Here is an 18569-nt window from a genome sequence, read left to right as displayed (position 1 = left end):
AAACAATTATTATTATTATTATTATTATTATTATTATTATTATTATTATTATTATTATTATTATTATTATTATTATTATTATTATTGCTTTTTACCATGTGCTTTACATCGCACAGACACAGGTAAGTTTTATGGTGAAGATGGGATAGGAAAGGACTAGAAGTGGGGAGAAAGCGACCGTGGCCTTAATTAAGGTACATTTGCCTTTTGTGGAAACGAGAAACCACGGAACATATCTTACAAGTATTAATAGTCGTGCATTATTTTACTTATATGGCATATTTTCAACGCCAAACATATTAAGATCTCTTTAGGCGTTTTTAATCGTGAAATTACCAGCGTTTCGCCCCAGTGTAGCAGAACATTTGCAATCGATAAAATGAAATGATGGTTTCCTTCTAGGAACCTTATTTTTGATATTAAGATCTGTTTCTATATTTTCCATAACTTTATCAACTATATTTTTCGTGAGGCCAGATTCCTCTCACGACTGTGAGATTAGCATCGAACACTACACACTTGCCGTCTGATCGGACGGAGAAAATGTGGGAACTTAAGAAATAGACAGTAGCGGCGCTAAGTAGCTCGGAGTCCCACCGCAATAATTGAAAATGGCGCCGTCGTTTCCTGATAAGGGACGTTATAAGTTTATTTCGTAGTACAAGGTTATATATTATTACAATGAACAGAAACGGCGATAATAATAATAATAATAATAATACAATAATAATTAATAATAAGTTACACAATTTAGTTTTCAAATCCGAAGGAATTAACATAGTACACTTATATGGTACGAACACACACACACAAGAAATTCATATTCTAATTATAGTAACCAAAACACACAGACCGTCACAATATCTCGTTCCTAGGACCAAACAGTTTACAACTCCATCGTAGGTCTACTTAGCTACGCTGACTGCCGAGAGTTACAAACAGGCTCAAAACTAGTATTTAGAGTGCAGATAAGGAGGAAGTCCTTCTTATCGCAACTTCGCTGAAATGGCGTATTTTAGTGCCGGGAGTGTCCGAGGACAAGTTCGGCTCACCAGATGCAGGTCTTTTGATCTGACGGCCATAGGTGACCCGCGCGTCGTGATGAGGATGAAATGACGATGAAAACGACACACACATCCAGCCCCCGTGCCAGTGAAATTAACCAATTATGGTTAAAATTCCCGACCCTGCTGGAATCGAACCCGGGACCCCTGTAACCAAAGGCCAGCACGCTAACCATTTAGAGATTACTTCAAAATCCAAGTTGATTGTCGTAAGTGGCAGCAAGGGATGATCATTATTGGAACAGGCTGGGGAAACTCACATGCTTTCAGAAATAACTACCGGTACGTACTCCTATTGACAAAAGAAGCTCTGCCTTACGACGGCCTAAGTTTGGAATAACTCTCCGTAATACAAATAATATTGTGTTGTGTGCTGTAGCTTTATCAATATGTAAAATTACTCTTCAGCTACTGAAATAAGAAATAGTCATGGACCCCTCACAAGCCATGCCCTCCCCCCCCCCCCCGCTCCTTCCCGCCCCAGTGTGTCTGCGGGGTCGTTACCGCCGCCACTGGAAATAGATTACACTTAGAACTATTTTGCAGACTCAAAGAATGCTATGCTTGACCTAAAACTATAAAAAGAAGTGGGAACTTTACCTTCTTGAGGCGGAAGAGGCAGCGCGAACTGGTGCTTGGGGCAGTACAGCTGCTGCGGGTTGCTGACGTAGCCCAAAGTCAGATTCACTACTTCCTCAGCGGGGAAGATGACGTACATCCTCTCTGCGACCCCAACATGATGGCGGGCCGCGCAGCGTTATCGTCCACCCGCTGAAACAGAAACAACAGGCCTCCGTTACGAATGACAGGTATATGATGATAACCGCTCGATTAAGAGAACTGACAACACCCGTGAAGAGAAACGGCTATACCTCAGGAGACATAACACTAGCTGTGAAGATAAAGGAGCCTAACAGGGATAGTAACAACCAGTACTATAGTAATAAGAAAAAAGTATTCCTTCCTTACGTGGCAGGTATAACTGAAAGAATAGGGCGCATCCTTAAGAAGTACAATATAATTTCAGTTTTCACCACAGACCGGAAGCTCAAATCTCTGTTTCGACCAGTCAAAGGAAAGACCACATCTTGAAACACCGGGCGTGTATGAAATTCCATGTGGTTGTGGTTGCTCATATGTTGGCATGACAAAAAGGCTTGTTTGCACCAGGATGAAAGAACACATCAGATCAGTAAAGAATGTCGCTCTTTCATCCTCTACGGAGAACGCTATAAGCCAGTCTGCCGTAGCTGAACATTTCTACAGTACCGACCATGAAATCCTCTTTGACCAGGCGAAGGTCATCGCGCCTGTAAAAGACTTCTATGCTCGACTTGTGAGGAGAGCCATAGAGATAGAGCTTCGTCTAAATAACATCAACAGGAAAGACGGCTTCAAGTTATCAAATACATGGAGATCTGTACTGCAGAAATGCATGCATAACACGACCATGGCACAGTGGGACGCACTCAAGAGGGCGGTGAATCAGTAAATTCTCTCCCAACCACCACAGCACAGCGCCACAAACATTGAGTCCAGTTAGTGGGGTAGGCCGTGGATAGTACGGGCATGATTTCCACGTTGCTTCAAAGAATGTCTTTGCTCACTGTCGGAGGCAGAATTTCACATGCCCTGATGAAGGCCAATGCAATGTGGCTGAAAGCTCGGGTTTATTATATCTAGTGGCTTTGATCCAGTTCATTTATTTCTTTATGTTAATAGAATGAGCCACGAAAACCTACGTTCATTAAATTGGAAATGTATTGAACATCTCCCTTGGTAAGTTATTCCAATCTCTAACTCCCCACCGTAGCGAGCTTAATGGAAATCACCGAACACCTATGAATGAAGACACTTGAGTCTGCATAAAGATCGTAGCTGATGTTGAGTGGTGTTTATTCCTGACAGGGCGCAAAGTCGAGGCAGTGTCCCTTGCTCCAGAGCATCGTATGCTGACGGACGCAAATCAGCTCACAGTAATGCATTCAAGCAACTCGACATATTTACTCGCATCTGGATATTGCTGAGATGACGATGGTGTAGCAGCTTCTGATTTATAACGTCCATCGCAGCCCAATCTAGTGTCTATCGTGACCATGTATGGTGACTGATAACCAAGAAGCGTAACCAAACTACCACGAAGCTTTCAGTCACAAAACCACTCAAGTAACTTTATTTGTGAAGTAACCTGGCGAGTTGGTTGTGCGGTTAGAGTCGCGCACCTGTGAGCTTGCATTCGGGAGATAGTGGGTTCGAATCCCACTGTCGGTATCCCTGAAGATAGTTTTTCGTGGTTTCCCATTATCACGCCAGGAAAATGCTGGGGCTGTACCTTAATTAAGGCCACGGCCGCTTCCTTCCCACTCCTAGGCCTTCCCTATCCCATCGTCGCCATTAAGACATATCTCTGTTGGTGCGACATAAAGCAAATAGAAAAAAATAACGTTAAGTATATGTTTCTTGATGTTGGCCTTTATGGCATAATCATCATCCAACTATCCGGCTCTATGGCTAAATGGTTAGGGTGCTGACCTTTGTTCCCAGGGATCCCGGGTTCGATTCCCGGCAAGGTCGGGAATTTTAAATCATTAGTTAATTTCCCTGGCACGGGAGCTGGGTGTATGTGTCGTATTTATCATCATCATCCCATACTCATCACGACACGCAGGTCGCCTACGGGAGTCAAATCAAAAGACATGTATGTGGCGAGCCGAACATGTCCTCGGACACTCCCGGCACTAAAAGCCATACGCCATTTCATTTGATTTCATCATCCAACTGTATATTATTTACATCGCAAGACATATTAATAATTTGCCCCACCGGGCGAGTTGGCCGCGCGCGTAGAGGCGTGCGGCTGTGAGCTTGCATCCGGGAGGTAGTAGGTTCGAATCCCACTATCGGCAGCCCTGAAGATGGTTTTCCGTGGTTTCCCATTTTCACACCAGGCAAATGCTGGGGCTGTACCTTAATTAAGGCCACGGCCGATACCTTCCAACTCCTAGGCCTTTCCTGTCCCATAGTCGCCATAAGACCTATCTGTGTCGGTGCGACGTAAAGCCCCTAGCAAAAAAAAAATAATAATAATTTGCCCCATGATTAAAGCGGTGAATCACCATTAGTGGGATACGTGGCGATACTAGGCGTTCTGCAATCGGATCCAGTGGAGACATTAAGTCGGTTTTGGTTGACACTTGAATCCGTTACTCCTGGATAGTGGCGGTACACTTCTTCTCCTTCTTCTTCTTCTTCTTCTTCTTCTCACTTTAGCCCAGCAGTTACACCAGAGTTTGAATTCATCTTCATTCTCATCTGAAAATTCGGATCAATGTAAACCACAGCCGATCGCAAATTTCACACACACAACCAAAGTCGTTGCCATGGAAGAATTTCTGAAAAGCCTGTGAAGCTGAAAATCAATGTTTTTATAAACTTGGATCTCATCACATATCGACTTCTGACACTTCATAAGTGTCACAATCCCTCGTACATGTACAGCCGTGAGCATTAGAGGTAGCGCCACAATCGCTGTCAACTTCCACAGCTTGCACTTTTGTAGCAGGCGTTAACTCGACTGTCGCTTTGAATTTCTGTCTGTCCCGAAAGTTGCTGGAACGTTCCATGGATGACATTCTAGGCTTCATAGATTCAGAATTCAATGTTCTTTTAAATCTCTTTCTATAGGCAGTCACTCTCTAATTTTAGAGATGTTTAGATATTTTCCTTGTAATGCAAATCTCTCAATTATTTAACTTTTATGAATTCAGTTTGTATCATGATTTGATCCACTATAACGACCTAAACATTTTAAAATGCTAGCTGCTTTACGTCGCACCGACACAGATAGGTCTTATGGCGACGATGGGAGAGGAAAGTGCTAGGAGTGGGAAGGAAGCGGCCGTGGCCGTAATTAAGGTAATTAAGGTGTGAAAATGGGAAACCACGGAAAACCATCTTCAGGGCTGCCGACAGTGGGGCTCGAACCCACTATCTCCCGAATACTGGATACTGGCCGCACTTACATTTTAAAATGAACCCACTCATGAAATTCTTGCATGATTTTATATCAAACTACTCTAAATTTAGCGGCGGTGACACGTAATTTTATACCCATATATGACGGCCATCTTCTCCTTGTGACGACGTCATCAATTTCGAAGGGACCTTTTAGTTCACTCTTTCGAAAGTCAAGTGGTCCGTTCAAGTATACTTTCCGAGTTACAGAAAAAATACACTATTTTATTGCATCGCCGCCAGCCATGGGCATCCCTCATAACTGACTTACAATACGTATCATGTCTAAATCACGTCCTCGTGGTTCGAATTCCCATAAAATCACTACTGTATATCAACAAATATATAAAAACTGTAGGTTCACAAACAATGCACTCCACTTAACTGCTTAATATGGTTACAATTACATTTCAAGTGCTCGGAATGTGTATTTTTCCAGGATTGTAGTACACTAAGTGAAGGTGCAGTAAAGCTGATTCAGTGAGCTCACAGTTATGATCAACGGTGTTCAATTTAAGAAAAGAAGTGAGTTCTCGGACGAAATTATCTTTACACTGGACTTTCCTCAGACAGACTTTGCTGTACGGGGAATCGTATTCATAAGTTGAAAGTAACAGACATGAAGGTAGCAAGAATGGTTGTTGATGGGAAAGAGGTGATAGCAATTGTAGGTGGGTACTCGGAATTAGGAGATAAAGGTAAAACTAGGACTAAAATCAGTGGATGAAGCTGTACGATTAAACAGACTTCGGTTGTGGGGTCATGCGTAGGGAATGGGAGAGAATAGGTTACGTAAGGATAATGGGAGATAAAAGAAAGACATGGAGACCTAGGCGACGGTGTTTAAACTCGGTTTTTTTTAGTTATTTGAAGATAAGAGTTGCGGGACTAAACGCGACCGCAGAGTTAGTTACAAACAGCGTTCAGTATCCAGTATTCAGGAGATAGTCAGTTCGAACCCCACTGCCAGGAGCCCTGAAGATGGTTTTCCGTGGTTTCCTATTTTCACACCAGGCATATGCTGGGGCTGTACCTTATTAAGATCACGGCCACTTCCTTCCCACTCTTAGCCCTTTCCTCTCCCATCGTCACCATAAAGACCTATCAGTGTCAGTGCGACGTAAGGCAACTTTTATAAAACCAGAGGATTGTGGAGACCCATAGTTTATTCACAGATGTTTCGGACTGAGCACTGAAATGCATAACAGTCTATAATAAAAGTGTATGTGTGTGCTCGTACGTTTCGAGCGGAGTGGCCGCGCATGATAACGCGCTACGGCTATGGAGCCAAGATCTGTATTCGGGAGACGCGTGGGTTCGAGCACCACCGTCGGCTGTCCTGAGAATGGTTTTCTGTGTGGATTCCCATTTTCACTTCCAGGCAAATTTCGGAACAGTTCCTGTTCATAGGCCACAATCGATTTTTTCCATCTCTTTGCCTCATTTAATCCACAATCATTCATTCATTTCATATTCATTAGCTTCTCAACTGATGTTGGCGTCAGGAAGGCCATCCGGCCGTAGAAACGCGCCATATAAATTGATCTCACTTCATTCCCGACCGCGTATCAATAAACTGGACTAAGGGAAGGCGCACGTACACTCACGAGCAATTGAAATGGCGCTGTGTTCGGCCCGGCGTGGCTTGTAACAGCGAGAACGTCAGACCTGGTACGAGCTCTATGAGTAACAGTTGACTAAAACATGGATACGACAAGAGATCTCAATGCATTCGATCGCGGCCAGATTGTCGGCGCCAGACGTATGAGCCGCTCCATCTCCGAAGTCGTGCAGCCATGGGCATTCGAACTGACTTACAATACGTATCATGTCTAAATCACGTCCTCGTGGTTCGAATTCCCATAAAATCACTACTGTATATCAACAGATATATATATATAAACTATAAGTTCACAAACAATATATTCAATTTAACTACTTCATATGGTTACAATTATATTTCAAGTGCTCGGAATGTGTATTTTTCCAGTATTGTAGTACACCAAATGAAACTGAATCAAGGTGCAGTAAAGCTGATTCAGTGAGCTCACAGTTATGATCGACGGTGTTGTATAAATAAAAAAAAGAAGTCAGTTCTCGGACGAAATTATCTATACACTGGATCAAGAGTGTAGCGTGAGTACGTTGATTCGAGCAAAGAAACCTACCGCCAGGGTCAAATGTCGTGGTGTACGATGCGTTGATGACGAGCGTCGTGTCGGCTTCTTCAGATCGTAAAAATGGATAGACAGGCCACAGTGCAGTAGGTCATTCGCCAATTCAGTGGTGGAGAACAACGACATGTGCGCGTCCATGCCATCCAGAACTATCTCTTCAACATCTGGTACAGAACCAAGCGTCCCACGAGGATACCTCTGCTCAACACCCGTCACAAGACACCACCACTGGACGCTCGTGGCATGGAAAAATTGCTTGAACAGATGAGTCGAGGTACACTGATGGCCGCGTACGAGTGCATCGTCAACCACATGAGGTAATGGATCCCTCTTTACCAGCAGGGTAGAGTTCAGGTCGGTGGTTGGTATCCCCGCATGGGGACTGTTCACATGGGATGAAATGGCACCCTTGCTAAATCTTACAACGTCCCTTACCGGCCAACGTTCCAGTATCCTGCAGGCGACTTGTTCCTACAGCAAGACAATGCTCCAGTCCATCGCTCCCGAATTGTGGCTGACGGGTTTGATCACCATTCCACAGATAAGATGCTTACCTGGTTCCCTCAGCCACGATCTCAATCGCATTGAGCACACCTGGGATGCTGTTGAGAGAAATGTGCGTGCCCTGGGCCCTGCTCCTACCAAACTTCGCAAATTATGGAAGGGTGTACACGATCATGGAGATTCCAATGCTTTGTGGAGTCCATGCCAAACCGCATCGCTACCGTCATCAAGGAGAGATGGAGTGCTACACGCTACTAGCCAGGTATCTCTAATTCATTTTCTCAGGTATGTCTGTATGTACGTATAAGAAGCTCAGGAAATCTGCAATACGGTTATTTCTGCAGTAACTTTCCTACAGCTTTATCCGGGTGTGAGGTTTATTTGTTATTGTTTTTCTACTATTTGCTTTACGTCACAGCGATACACATAGGACTTACGGTGACGATGGGATAGGAAAGGGCTAGGAGTGAGAAGGAAGCGGCCGTGGCCTTTATTAAGGTATAGCCCAGAACCTACCTGATGTAAAATGGAAATCCACGGAAAACCATCTTTTGAACTGCCGACAGAGGGGTTCGAACCCATTAATCTCCAGAATGCAAGCTGATAGCCACTTGCTCGGTGAGGAGGTGGTGCGATCGGCTTGTTACGTCCTCTAAACTTCTTATACTCTGATGGTAAAGGTTATAAATTGTGCAGTGGATCTCTTTGCTGGTAGCATCAACAGTACGTCTTATCCTGTTCACCAGTTTGAAGACGGTCCTCTCTAAGGCTAGTACTTCTGAAATATTTATTAAGATTACTGCTTTTAAAGTAGTAGTGTTTCCAGTGTTACTGGTTATGAATTCACGGACTGCTGCGGAGTTAGTTATATCATCCTGTGGATTTAGCCAGTTACAATTAATTATAATTTAGTGAATTAACTGAAAAGTAAATTATAATACCATTTTGAAGTACTAAATAAATCTAGCATTAAATAATAGGTGTTCCAGTGTACAAATATAATTTTGATAACCATTCTCAAAACTCGTCATACTTCCAGTTTCATTTAATACTGTGAATTTAAACGAGACTCCCCTACGTAATCTCTTCCATTTTATAGTCTCCCCTACGTAATCTCTTCCATTTTATAGTATCCCCTACGTAAACTCTTCCATTTTATACTGCACTTGAAAATACGAATATGGTTTTCCGTGGTTTCCCATTTTCAAACCAGGCTGTACCTTAATTTAGGCCACGGCCGCTTCCTTCCCACTCCTATGCATTTCCTCTCCCATTGTCGTCATAAGACTGATCTGTGTCAGTGCGACGTAAAGCAAATAGCAAAGAAAAAAATGAATCAGTCTATGCTTGTTAATTATTTGTGTATACTGAATATTTGATTTACTTTTCACGGGTCCTTGTCATAAACACATTTACTTTAAGTTCCCTGTGCCCTTCATTTAAATTTAGTTCTTAGTGCGTCATTAAGAATCAAAGGTAATGAACATGCGCAGTCGACAAAGGGGATTGTGAATGATCGACGTGAATCAACTACGGTAATTGCAGCGTGACCCAGCAGTCGATCAACAATTTGATCGATTACAAGAGTAGTCGATAATTAGTAAATGACACGAGCCCAAAGCTAAACACAACGCCAGGTCACTTTACCTCAGGGCACAAGTGAATTACACACAGTCCACACAGAACAGGGTCAGTAAAAACATGCAGCCCCTGCAGAGAATATCAACTGCGTGGGAGAGCATCACAACAAATCAAACAACTCCTGTGATACATAAAACATACGTCCAACCTGATAAGCTATTCATTTCATTATTTTCCCTGTCCGGATCCATAGCTAAATGAGGCAGTTTCTAAAAAGTAATTATGATCGGTGGAAAACGGTAAATATAAATGTAAACAGACTTTGGGATGGGTTTAAAGAAATTGTTGAGGAATGCGAAAACAGGTTTGTACCAATAAGGGTGGTAAGGAATCGTAAAGACCCACCTTATTATAATAGAGAAATAAAGAGACTAAGAAGGAGGTGCAGACTGGAAAGAAATAGAGTTAGAAATGGCAGTGGAAGTAAGGAGAAATTGAAGGAACTTACTAGAAAATTGAATCTAGCAAAGAAGGCAGCCAAGGATAATGTGATGGCAAGCATAATTGGCAGTCATACGAATTTTAGTGAAAAATGGAAGGGTATGTATAGGTATTTTAAGGCAGAAACAGGTTCCAAGAAGGACATTCCAGGAATAATTAATGAACAAGGGGAGTGTGTATGTGAGGATCTTCAAAAGGCAGAAGTATTCAGTCAGCAGTATGTAAAGAGTGTTGGTTACAAGGATAACTTCGAGATAGAGGAGGAGACTAAGGCCAAAGAAGTAATAAAATTTACATATGATAACAATGACATTTACAATAAGATACAAAAGTTAAAAACTAGAAAAGCGACTGGAATTGATCAGATTTCTGGAGATATACTAAAGACAATGGGTTGGGATATAGTACCATATCTGAAGTACTTATTTGATTATTGTTTGGTAGGAGGAGCTATACCAAATGAATGGAGAGTTGCTATAGTTGCCCCTGTGTATAAAGGAAAGGTGATAGACATAAAGCTGAAAATTACAGGCCAGTAAGTTTGACATGCATTGTATGTAAGCTTTGGGAAGGCATTCTTTCTGATTATATTAGACATGTTTGTGAAATTAATAACTGGTTCGATAGAAGGCAATTCGGTTTTAGGAAAGGTTATTCCACTGAAGCTCAACTTGTAGGATTCCAGCAAGATATAGCAGATATCTTGGATTCTGGAGGTCAAATGGACTGTATCGCGATTGACCTGTCTAAAGCATTTGATAGGGTGGATCATGGGAGACTACTGGCAAAAATGAGTGCAATTGGACTAGACAAAAGAGTGACTGAATGGGTTGCTATATTTCTAGAAGATAGATCTCAGAGAATTAGAGTAGGTGAAGCTTTATCTGACCCTGTAATAATTAAGAGGGGAATTCCTCAAGGCAGTATTATCGGACCTTTATGTTTTCTTATATATATAAATGATATGAGTACAGGAGTGGAATCGGAGGTAAGGCTTTTTGCGGATGATGTTATTCTCTGTAGAGTGATAAATAAGTTACAAGATTGTGAACAACTGCAACGTGACCTCGAAAATGTTGTGAGATGGACAGCAGGCAATGGTATGTTGATAAACGGGGTTAAAAGTCAGGTTGTGAGTTTTACAAGCAGGAAAAGTCCTCTCAGTTTTAATTACTGCGTTGATGGGGTGAAAGTTCCTTTTGGGGATCATTGTAAGTATCTAGGTGTTAATATAAGGAAAGATCTTCATTGGGGTAATCACATAAATGGGATTGTAAATAAAGGGTACAAATCTCTGCACATGGTTATGAGGGTGTTTAGGGGTTGTAGTAAGGATGTAAAGGAGAGGGCATATAAGTCTCTGGTAAGACCCCAACTAGAGTATGGTTCCAGTGTATGGGACCCTCACCAGGATTACCTGATTCAAGAACTGGAAAAAATCCAAAGAAAAGCAGCTCGATTTGTTCTGGGCGATTTCCGACAAAAGAGTAGCGTTACAAAAATGTTGCAATGTTTGGGTTGGGAAGAATTGAGAGAAAGAAGAAAAGCTGCTCGACTAAGTGGTATGTTCCGGGCTGTCAGCGGAGAGATGGCGTGGAATGACATTAGTAGACGAATAAGTTTGAATGGCGTTTATGAAAGTAGGAAAGATCACAATATGAAGATAAAGTTGGAATTCAAGAGGACAAACTGGGGCAAATATTAATTTATAGGAAGGGGAGTTAGGGATTGGAATAACTTACCAAGAGAGATGTTCAATAAATTTCCAATTTCTTTGAAATCGTTTAGGAAAAGGCTAGGAAAACAACAAATAGGGAATCTGCCACCTGGGCGACTGCCCTAAATGCAGATCAGTATTGATTGATTGATTGATTGATTGATTGATTGATTGATTGATTGATTGATTGATTGATTGATTGATTGATTGATTGATTGATTGATTGATTGATTGATTGATTGATTGATTGATTGATTGATTGATTGATTGATTGATTGATTGATTGATTGATTGATTGATTGATTGATTGATTGATTGATTGATTGATTGATTGATTGATTGATTGATTGGTTAGCATGCTGGCCTTTGGTTCAAGGGATCCTGGGTTCGATTAGATTTCATCTTACGAGGGGAACCCGCCAAGTGCAACAGCCTGATTTCCCAGAAACTTCACTCAGTAAAAGAGAGTTCGAAATAAGCGAACACATAGTTATTTCGGCTTATCCGTAGACACTCGCCGGTCAAAGTTTCCGACGTGCTTTACGTGCCTATTAGCGCGCGGCAAGTTCAATCGACGTAGTGGCACTGTGGCTTTCGCCGCGGCCTACCGTTTTTGCGCCCCGTGTTCAAATCCCGATGAATTCTTTATTTTTCTTCATTCATTTACATTTGTCCATTGACGATTACGACACGGATGGCGGCCGAAGAGAATCCGCGCGCCCGCGGCTGCAACCTCCGTGACCAGACTGCGACGCCACAAGGCAGACCGCGGCCTCGCAGCAAGGAAAAGGCCAAGACACGGGACCGAGCTCGGATCAAGCCTTGAAGTTGAGCTCTCGCCTCGCCCAGGCCCGGCACGTTAGCGCAAATCCACTTCCCTACCAAGCCCGACACGCCCCGATTTTATTCAACGTATTTGAAAATGTCGTTGTCCTTATTCGTCAATATTCTGTCTGGTAAATGAATTTTAAGCCCACCTCTGTGGTGCAGTGGTTAGTGTGATTAGCTGCCACCCCCGGAGGCTCGGGTTCGATTCCCGGCTCTGCCACGACATTTGAAAAGTGATGCGATGGCTAGAACGGAGTTCACTCAGCCTCGGGAGGTCAACTGAGAAGAGGTGGGTTCGATTCCCACCTCAGCCATCCTGGAAGTGGTTTTCCGTGGTTTCCCACTTCTCCTCCAGGGAAATGCCGGGATGGTACCTAACTTAAGGCCACGGCCGCTTCCTTCTCTCTTCCTTGTCTATCCCTTCCCATCTTCCCATCCCTCAGCAAGGCCCCTGTTCAGCATAGCAGGTGGGGCCACCTGGCCGAGGTACTGGTCATTCTCCCCAATTGTATCCCCCGACCCAATGTCTCACGCTCCAAGACACTGCCCTTTAGGTGGTAGAGGTGGGAAGCCTCGCTGAGTCCGAGGGAAAAACCGACTCTGGATGGTAAGCAGATTGAAAGAAAGAAATAAAGAAAGAAAGAAAGAAAGAAAGAAATGAATTTTAAAACATCAATAAATGTATGAAATAACTTATTTGAAACTTTAAAAATCAAGAAGATCCGTTATGCTTGGCTTATAGCAAACTTATTGGCAACACGTGAAATCTTCAAACGATATTTCCTTTTTTTTTTTTTTTTGCTTAATCCGTTCACCGTCCAGGGTTGTTTTTCCCCTCAGACTCGGTGAGTGATCCCAACCCTACCGCTTCAAGGGCAGTGTCCTAGAGCGTGAGACTTTAGGGTCGGGAGATGAAACCGGGGAGGAGGACCAGTACCTCGCCCAGGCGGCCTCCCCTGCTATGCTGAACAACCTTATGGGGGATGGGAAGATCGGAAGAAATAGACAAGGAAGCGGCCGTGTTCTTCAGTGAGGTACCATCCCGGCATTTGCCTGGAGGAGAAGTGGGGAAACCACGGTAAACCACTTCGAGGATGGTTAAGGTGGCAATCGAACCCCACCCCCTCTATTTAGTTTACCTCCTGAGGCTCGTACAACTTTTCAAATTTCGTAGTAGAGCCGGAAATCGAACCCGAACTTCCGGGGGTGGCAGTTAATCACACTAACCACTACACCATAGGGGTGGACCACGACGTTTCTTTCCCGAGTGATATTCCCACCCAGAAATATAACTGTGACAAACCTGCCTACGTGCGATGCTCGTGGTGTCCAGTATCGGTAGAAAATGGTCTAGATGAAATTCCTGGAGAGGTACAGGCAAAGCCATCAGGACCAAAATCAGGAAGTTTCTACAAAGCAAAGTAATCCTGTTTAGGAAGAAGTAAACCAAATAAATGATGTATTCTGTGGAACTTATTCAGCAACGACATTACAGTTGACACCAGTAGAAATGGTCTCGTTTGAGTAAGTTATTGCCCGATCACATCCTGTTAGGTAGAGAAGAAATCTCTCAATTTATAAATCTTGACGGACGCGAGGCATAAATTTACAACAGAAAACCTTAAAATAAACAGTCGTCAACTGGAATGTTGCTTGAGAGTAATCTGTTTCAGAAATTTCACTCTCTCTTTAGAGAATTACGATCAATAACAAATTGACACTTCCATTTAGAGCAAAATCGTTATTTAACACTGTTGAGGATAATTTTTGTAGTTAAGTAATTTACTCATTTATGCCCCTAAAGTTTTATCGACCGAGCTCGATAGCTGCAGTCGCTTAAGTGCGGCCAGTATCCAGTATTCGGGAGATAGTGGGTTCGAACCCCACAGTCAGCAGCCCTGAAGATGGTTTTCCTTGGTTTCCCATTTTCGCACCAAGCACCTTAGTTAAAGCCACAGCCGCCTCCTTCCTACACCTAGCCACTTCCTGTCCCATCGTCGCCATAAGACCTATCTATGTCGGTGCGACTTAAAGCAACTTCAAGAAAAAGGTTTATCAAATAATTTTTCTAATATATTAAAATGTAAAATTGTTGAAATTGTTACATTGTAAAGTTATAACAATTATATTGTAAATAAGTACTCATTTATATATATGAAGTGGTTAAGTGTAAAAAAGGGTAGGGAGCTCTAACTTCGCCACAATAAAATCGCTTTAATAATAAAATAATAATAATAATAATAATAATAATAATAATAATAATAATAATAACTATTTGTGAAAATCACAACTTGCAGGTCATGTCGATCCACTTTCGCCATCTACCCAGAAAGCAAATGACTTGGCGTTCTCCCGTCCAAACTCTCGGAGAGTTCCAAATAGATCATGTTGCACTTTCCAGGAGAAACAGCCCTGAGATGACGAATATCAAAGTAAAGAAAGGCATCAATGAGGCCTCAGATCACTATATGTCTCTGATCAAATTCAAATCAATTCCTGCAAACACAAGGAAGACAACCAAACAGATCACACGCTTCGACAACGATAAACTTCAGCAAAGGGTCGAAGAGTTCCAAGGGAAGGCTAGACCAAATGACTGTGACTTTATCAACACCATAAGTCTCCTTGTTGAGGCCGCCAAAGACGTTCCAGAAATCAAAGGAAGCAAAAAGCATGCCTGGTGGAATGGTACCTGCGAATCAGTCCTCAAAGAAAGACTCAATGCGTGGAAACAGTACTACTCTACGAAATCAGAAAATGATTGGGAAACCTTCAAAAAACAATCTGCCCAAGCAGCTAGGGTGTTCAGAACTGAGAAACGTAAATACGAAAACATCTCTCATTGAAAAGATATAACGAAGGAAGAATGAAAGCAGAGAGTACTACAGAGGCTTCAAACGCAAACTCACTGGCTATAAACCACCATGCTTTGAGCGAAATGACGGCATACTGGCTATGTCAAATGAAGAAAATTGAAGCATTCTGGCAGACTACTTCAAGAATTTACTTAATTGCTCTAAACCGCAAAGCACCATTGAGTCCAAGGAACCCTTACTCAGGTACCCAGATTCCAGACCACCCGACAGAGATGAAATCAAGCGCCACATTGCCCAATTTAAAGAATAACAAAGCGCTGGGGGAAGACTCAGTAGTAGCAGAACTAAGGAAATATGCCCCAGAGGAATCACTTGATATCTTGCAAAATCAAATAGAAATAGAATGTAAAATAGCTTTTATCCATCCATTACACAAAAAAAGTTAGCATGAAGAACATCAACAACTACAGAGGAATATCTTTGCTACCCGTGACTTACAAAATTCTATCACTTGCCATCCTGGAACGTTTGGAAGCACAAGTCGAACATCAGATAGGTGAATACCAAGGAGGGTTCAGATAAAGTTGCTCAGCAGCCGAACAGATCCAAAATCTCAAAACGATAATCAGATATTGTACAATTTCCATGTCTGTAACATCAGTTTTATAAGTTTCCCCATGAAAATAATTCAATCCAGTTTTCATTTTCTTCACCGCCCCCCCCCCCCCCATTCCTTAAGTGGATCTTCCGAAAAAAAAGAATATGCGTGTGTCTTTATTTTCAAAGGAGATTCCAGTACCAATTTTCACGTCTATGACATCTTCATTTTTTGAGATATACGTATCCTCATAAAAAGAATTCAACTTCTTTTTCACTTCTTTTCACGCACACCCTTAAGTGGATTTTCCTAAAACACATCTTTCGTTTTTTAACGGAGATTCCAAGCACCAATTTTCACGCCTGTGACTTTCAGTTTTGAGATAGGCTACAATTACCCTAACTTTTTCACATCTAATACGCAGCTATATTCTTCAAACTGGGCAGACCTATCAAAGTTGGTCTTATGACATGAAAGTACAGTACATCTCCATCGGCGCATATTGGGTTGCTATTTCCAAATAACAGGCACGGTTATGATCCTCCTAGCAAGAAATGTACTTTATAAAGCTTGGTGGCGTGTTCCCATCCTCCTATGTACAGCATTTCTCACCGGACTATCATGATATGGCGTAAACTCTCCGGCCCCATGACTTAAATGATTAGCCATTTGATCACAGGGGTCCCAGGTTCGATACCCGGCAGGGTCGGGAATTTTAACCATCATTGGTTAATTTCGCTGGCACTGGAGCTGGGTGTATGTGTTGTCGTCATCATCATTTCATCCTCATCACGACGCGCCGGTCGCCTACGGGAGCCAAATCATAAGACCTGCACCTGGCGAGCCAAATGTGTTTTCGGACACTCCCGGCACTAAAAGTCATACACCATTTCATTTCATTTAGCGTAAACTGCTGTCGCCTAGCGACAGTTTGTCTATCAAGTCGATCCGATCTTGGTGCGGGTTCGCAATTAAATTAATTACATAAAATTACTCATTATAAAAATACTACCCATCGGATTTCGTTCAAATGAATTCCTAAACCCTCCCAAGAGTAATAAGAAAACATTGTGACATTTCGGTCTAGTAGGTTTTGACTCCATTTGTGACATACAAACAAACATTCATTTATATGTATATACTACAAAATATAACTCCGTTGAAGAGTAGAGCAGTTAGGTACGTAGATTATAGATATAGCATATAATAATTTTATCGTAATAGTTCTATTAGTCTGCACGTTTTTTGTTTTTCTTTCGAGAGTCAATATTAATATTCATTTCAGGAGTCGGACATATGGAGGGACTGAGGATAACTACTGTGCTGATCTCTTTGGGGCGGGTGCCATGTTTCCTCGATAGCATGTCCGAGAAGTTCCATTTCTTACAATAATATTTCTAACACACTTTTCAGGCCATTCTTTTTTCTGTTCAACTTCTAAATTACTCACAAATACTTGTATTACTTTTTTATTCATCATATTTCCGGACAGGTTATTCTTTATTTGTGCCTTTAGTGCACGTTTTTCAATTATACTATAATCATTTTTGTAAACTGCATGTATCAAAAATTAAGATTAAAATAATCAATACCATCTCCCGGCTCTATGATTTCCGAAATTATGGGAGGTGTGTATTATCTTATCTTAAATCTCCTGTTAACACTATGGTTGTGAGCTTTTCAATAACCCAAAAGTGTAAATACATTTAACCTTCTTTATTTGATTGAATATTAAAAAATACTGCAGTTAAGGATGGTGATGATGAATTTTATTTAGCGAATATCATAGGGATGTACAAAATTATCCATACATAGATTTTATTACCATCCACTGATACCAACATTTTACAATTGAAACTCTTCACATCAACTGAACATGCGTCATTTTGTCGATTCACCGCACGTTTCTTCTTTCTTGTCAGATAGTGGGTAGAACTTCTCCACGATGCCTCCTTGGCCTAACGCAGGAAGCTTTCTTAGAGGTGATGGCTCCTCCCCGCCATCACCCGTGGCGACCATCCAGTAAGTCGATGCGCTTTGTCGCCCCCGGAATCCTTTCGGACGCGCACCTCATCCCGCGTATTTGCTAATATCTCCGAAGTTTCAGTCGTGTCCGACACTCGGGACTGAATCCCCAAACAGAGAAAACCCCTGTTCTGAGGAGCAGTGACCTCGTGTCGAGTTCGACTGTCACCCCGACGATATTAACAAGTACAGCGGGGTAGTACCAACTGCGATCGCAGCAGGCTTCCCCGTAGTGATGGCCCCTCCCCGCCATCACCCGTGGCAACCATCCAGAGAGTCAGCACGCTTGATCGCCCCCGGAATCCTTACGGACGCGTGCTGGGTGAACGGGGAATAGCGACAACTTTTCTTATCCTTCTTATATGAACTGAATGCGGACTGCACAGTAAGCGACTTGTTCAACAATAGTATGCTTCTGTCGTGTCTTATTGTTGACTGTGCACCGAATGTATTGCGATTATGGAGCAGAATGAAGGCTCCTCCCAATTCCATTATTTCCTACCAGAACTTAAAATTATAGGTATATTACACTAAGGAATAAGGTCGTAAGAAAATAGAACTCAGTTTCTCTCGTATATTACTGTATATTGTTTCCTTCCGGAGGATTGTTTAATTGGGCTGTGAAACTTCTGCCCTCGCATTCTGTTCTGGACATTTTTTTCCTTTAAGGATATCAAATACTGTAGTAATGGTTCTACCTCAGTCCTGGAGATGGTGCATCACGCTCAATGATCAGTGATTACT

General features: G+C 42.2%; 1 protein-coding gene across 1 annotated transcript in view; it reads right to left on the bottom strand.

Moving 5' to 3' along the window:
- LOC136862547 (uncharacterized) overlaps positions 1–18569 on the bottom strand; it is a 277882-nt gene that overhangs the window by 104479 nt on the left and 154834 nt on the right. The window contains exon 2 of the mRNA XM_067138890.2: positions 1665–1835. Coding sequence (XP_066994991.2) covers positions 1665–1782 — 118 coding nt within the window. The 5' untranslated portion in view covers positions 1783–1835. The remainder of the gene's footprint in view (positions 1–1664; positions 1836–18569) is intronic.

The sequence above is a fragment of the Anabrus simplex genome, chromosome 1, assembly GCF_040414725.1.
Source record: "Anabrus simplex isolate iqAnaSimp1 chromosome 1, ASM4041472v1, whole genome shotgun sequence".
NCBI classification, from domain to species: domain Eukaryota; kingdom Metazoa; phylum Arthropoda; class Insecta; order Orthoptera; family Tettigoniidae; genus Anabrus; species Anabrus simplex.
This window is presented reverse-complemented; position numbering and strand designations above follow the sequence as displayed.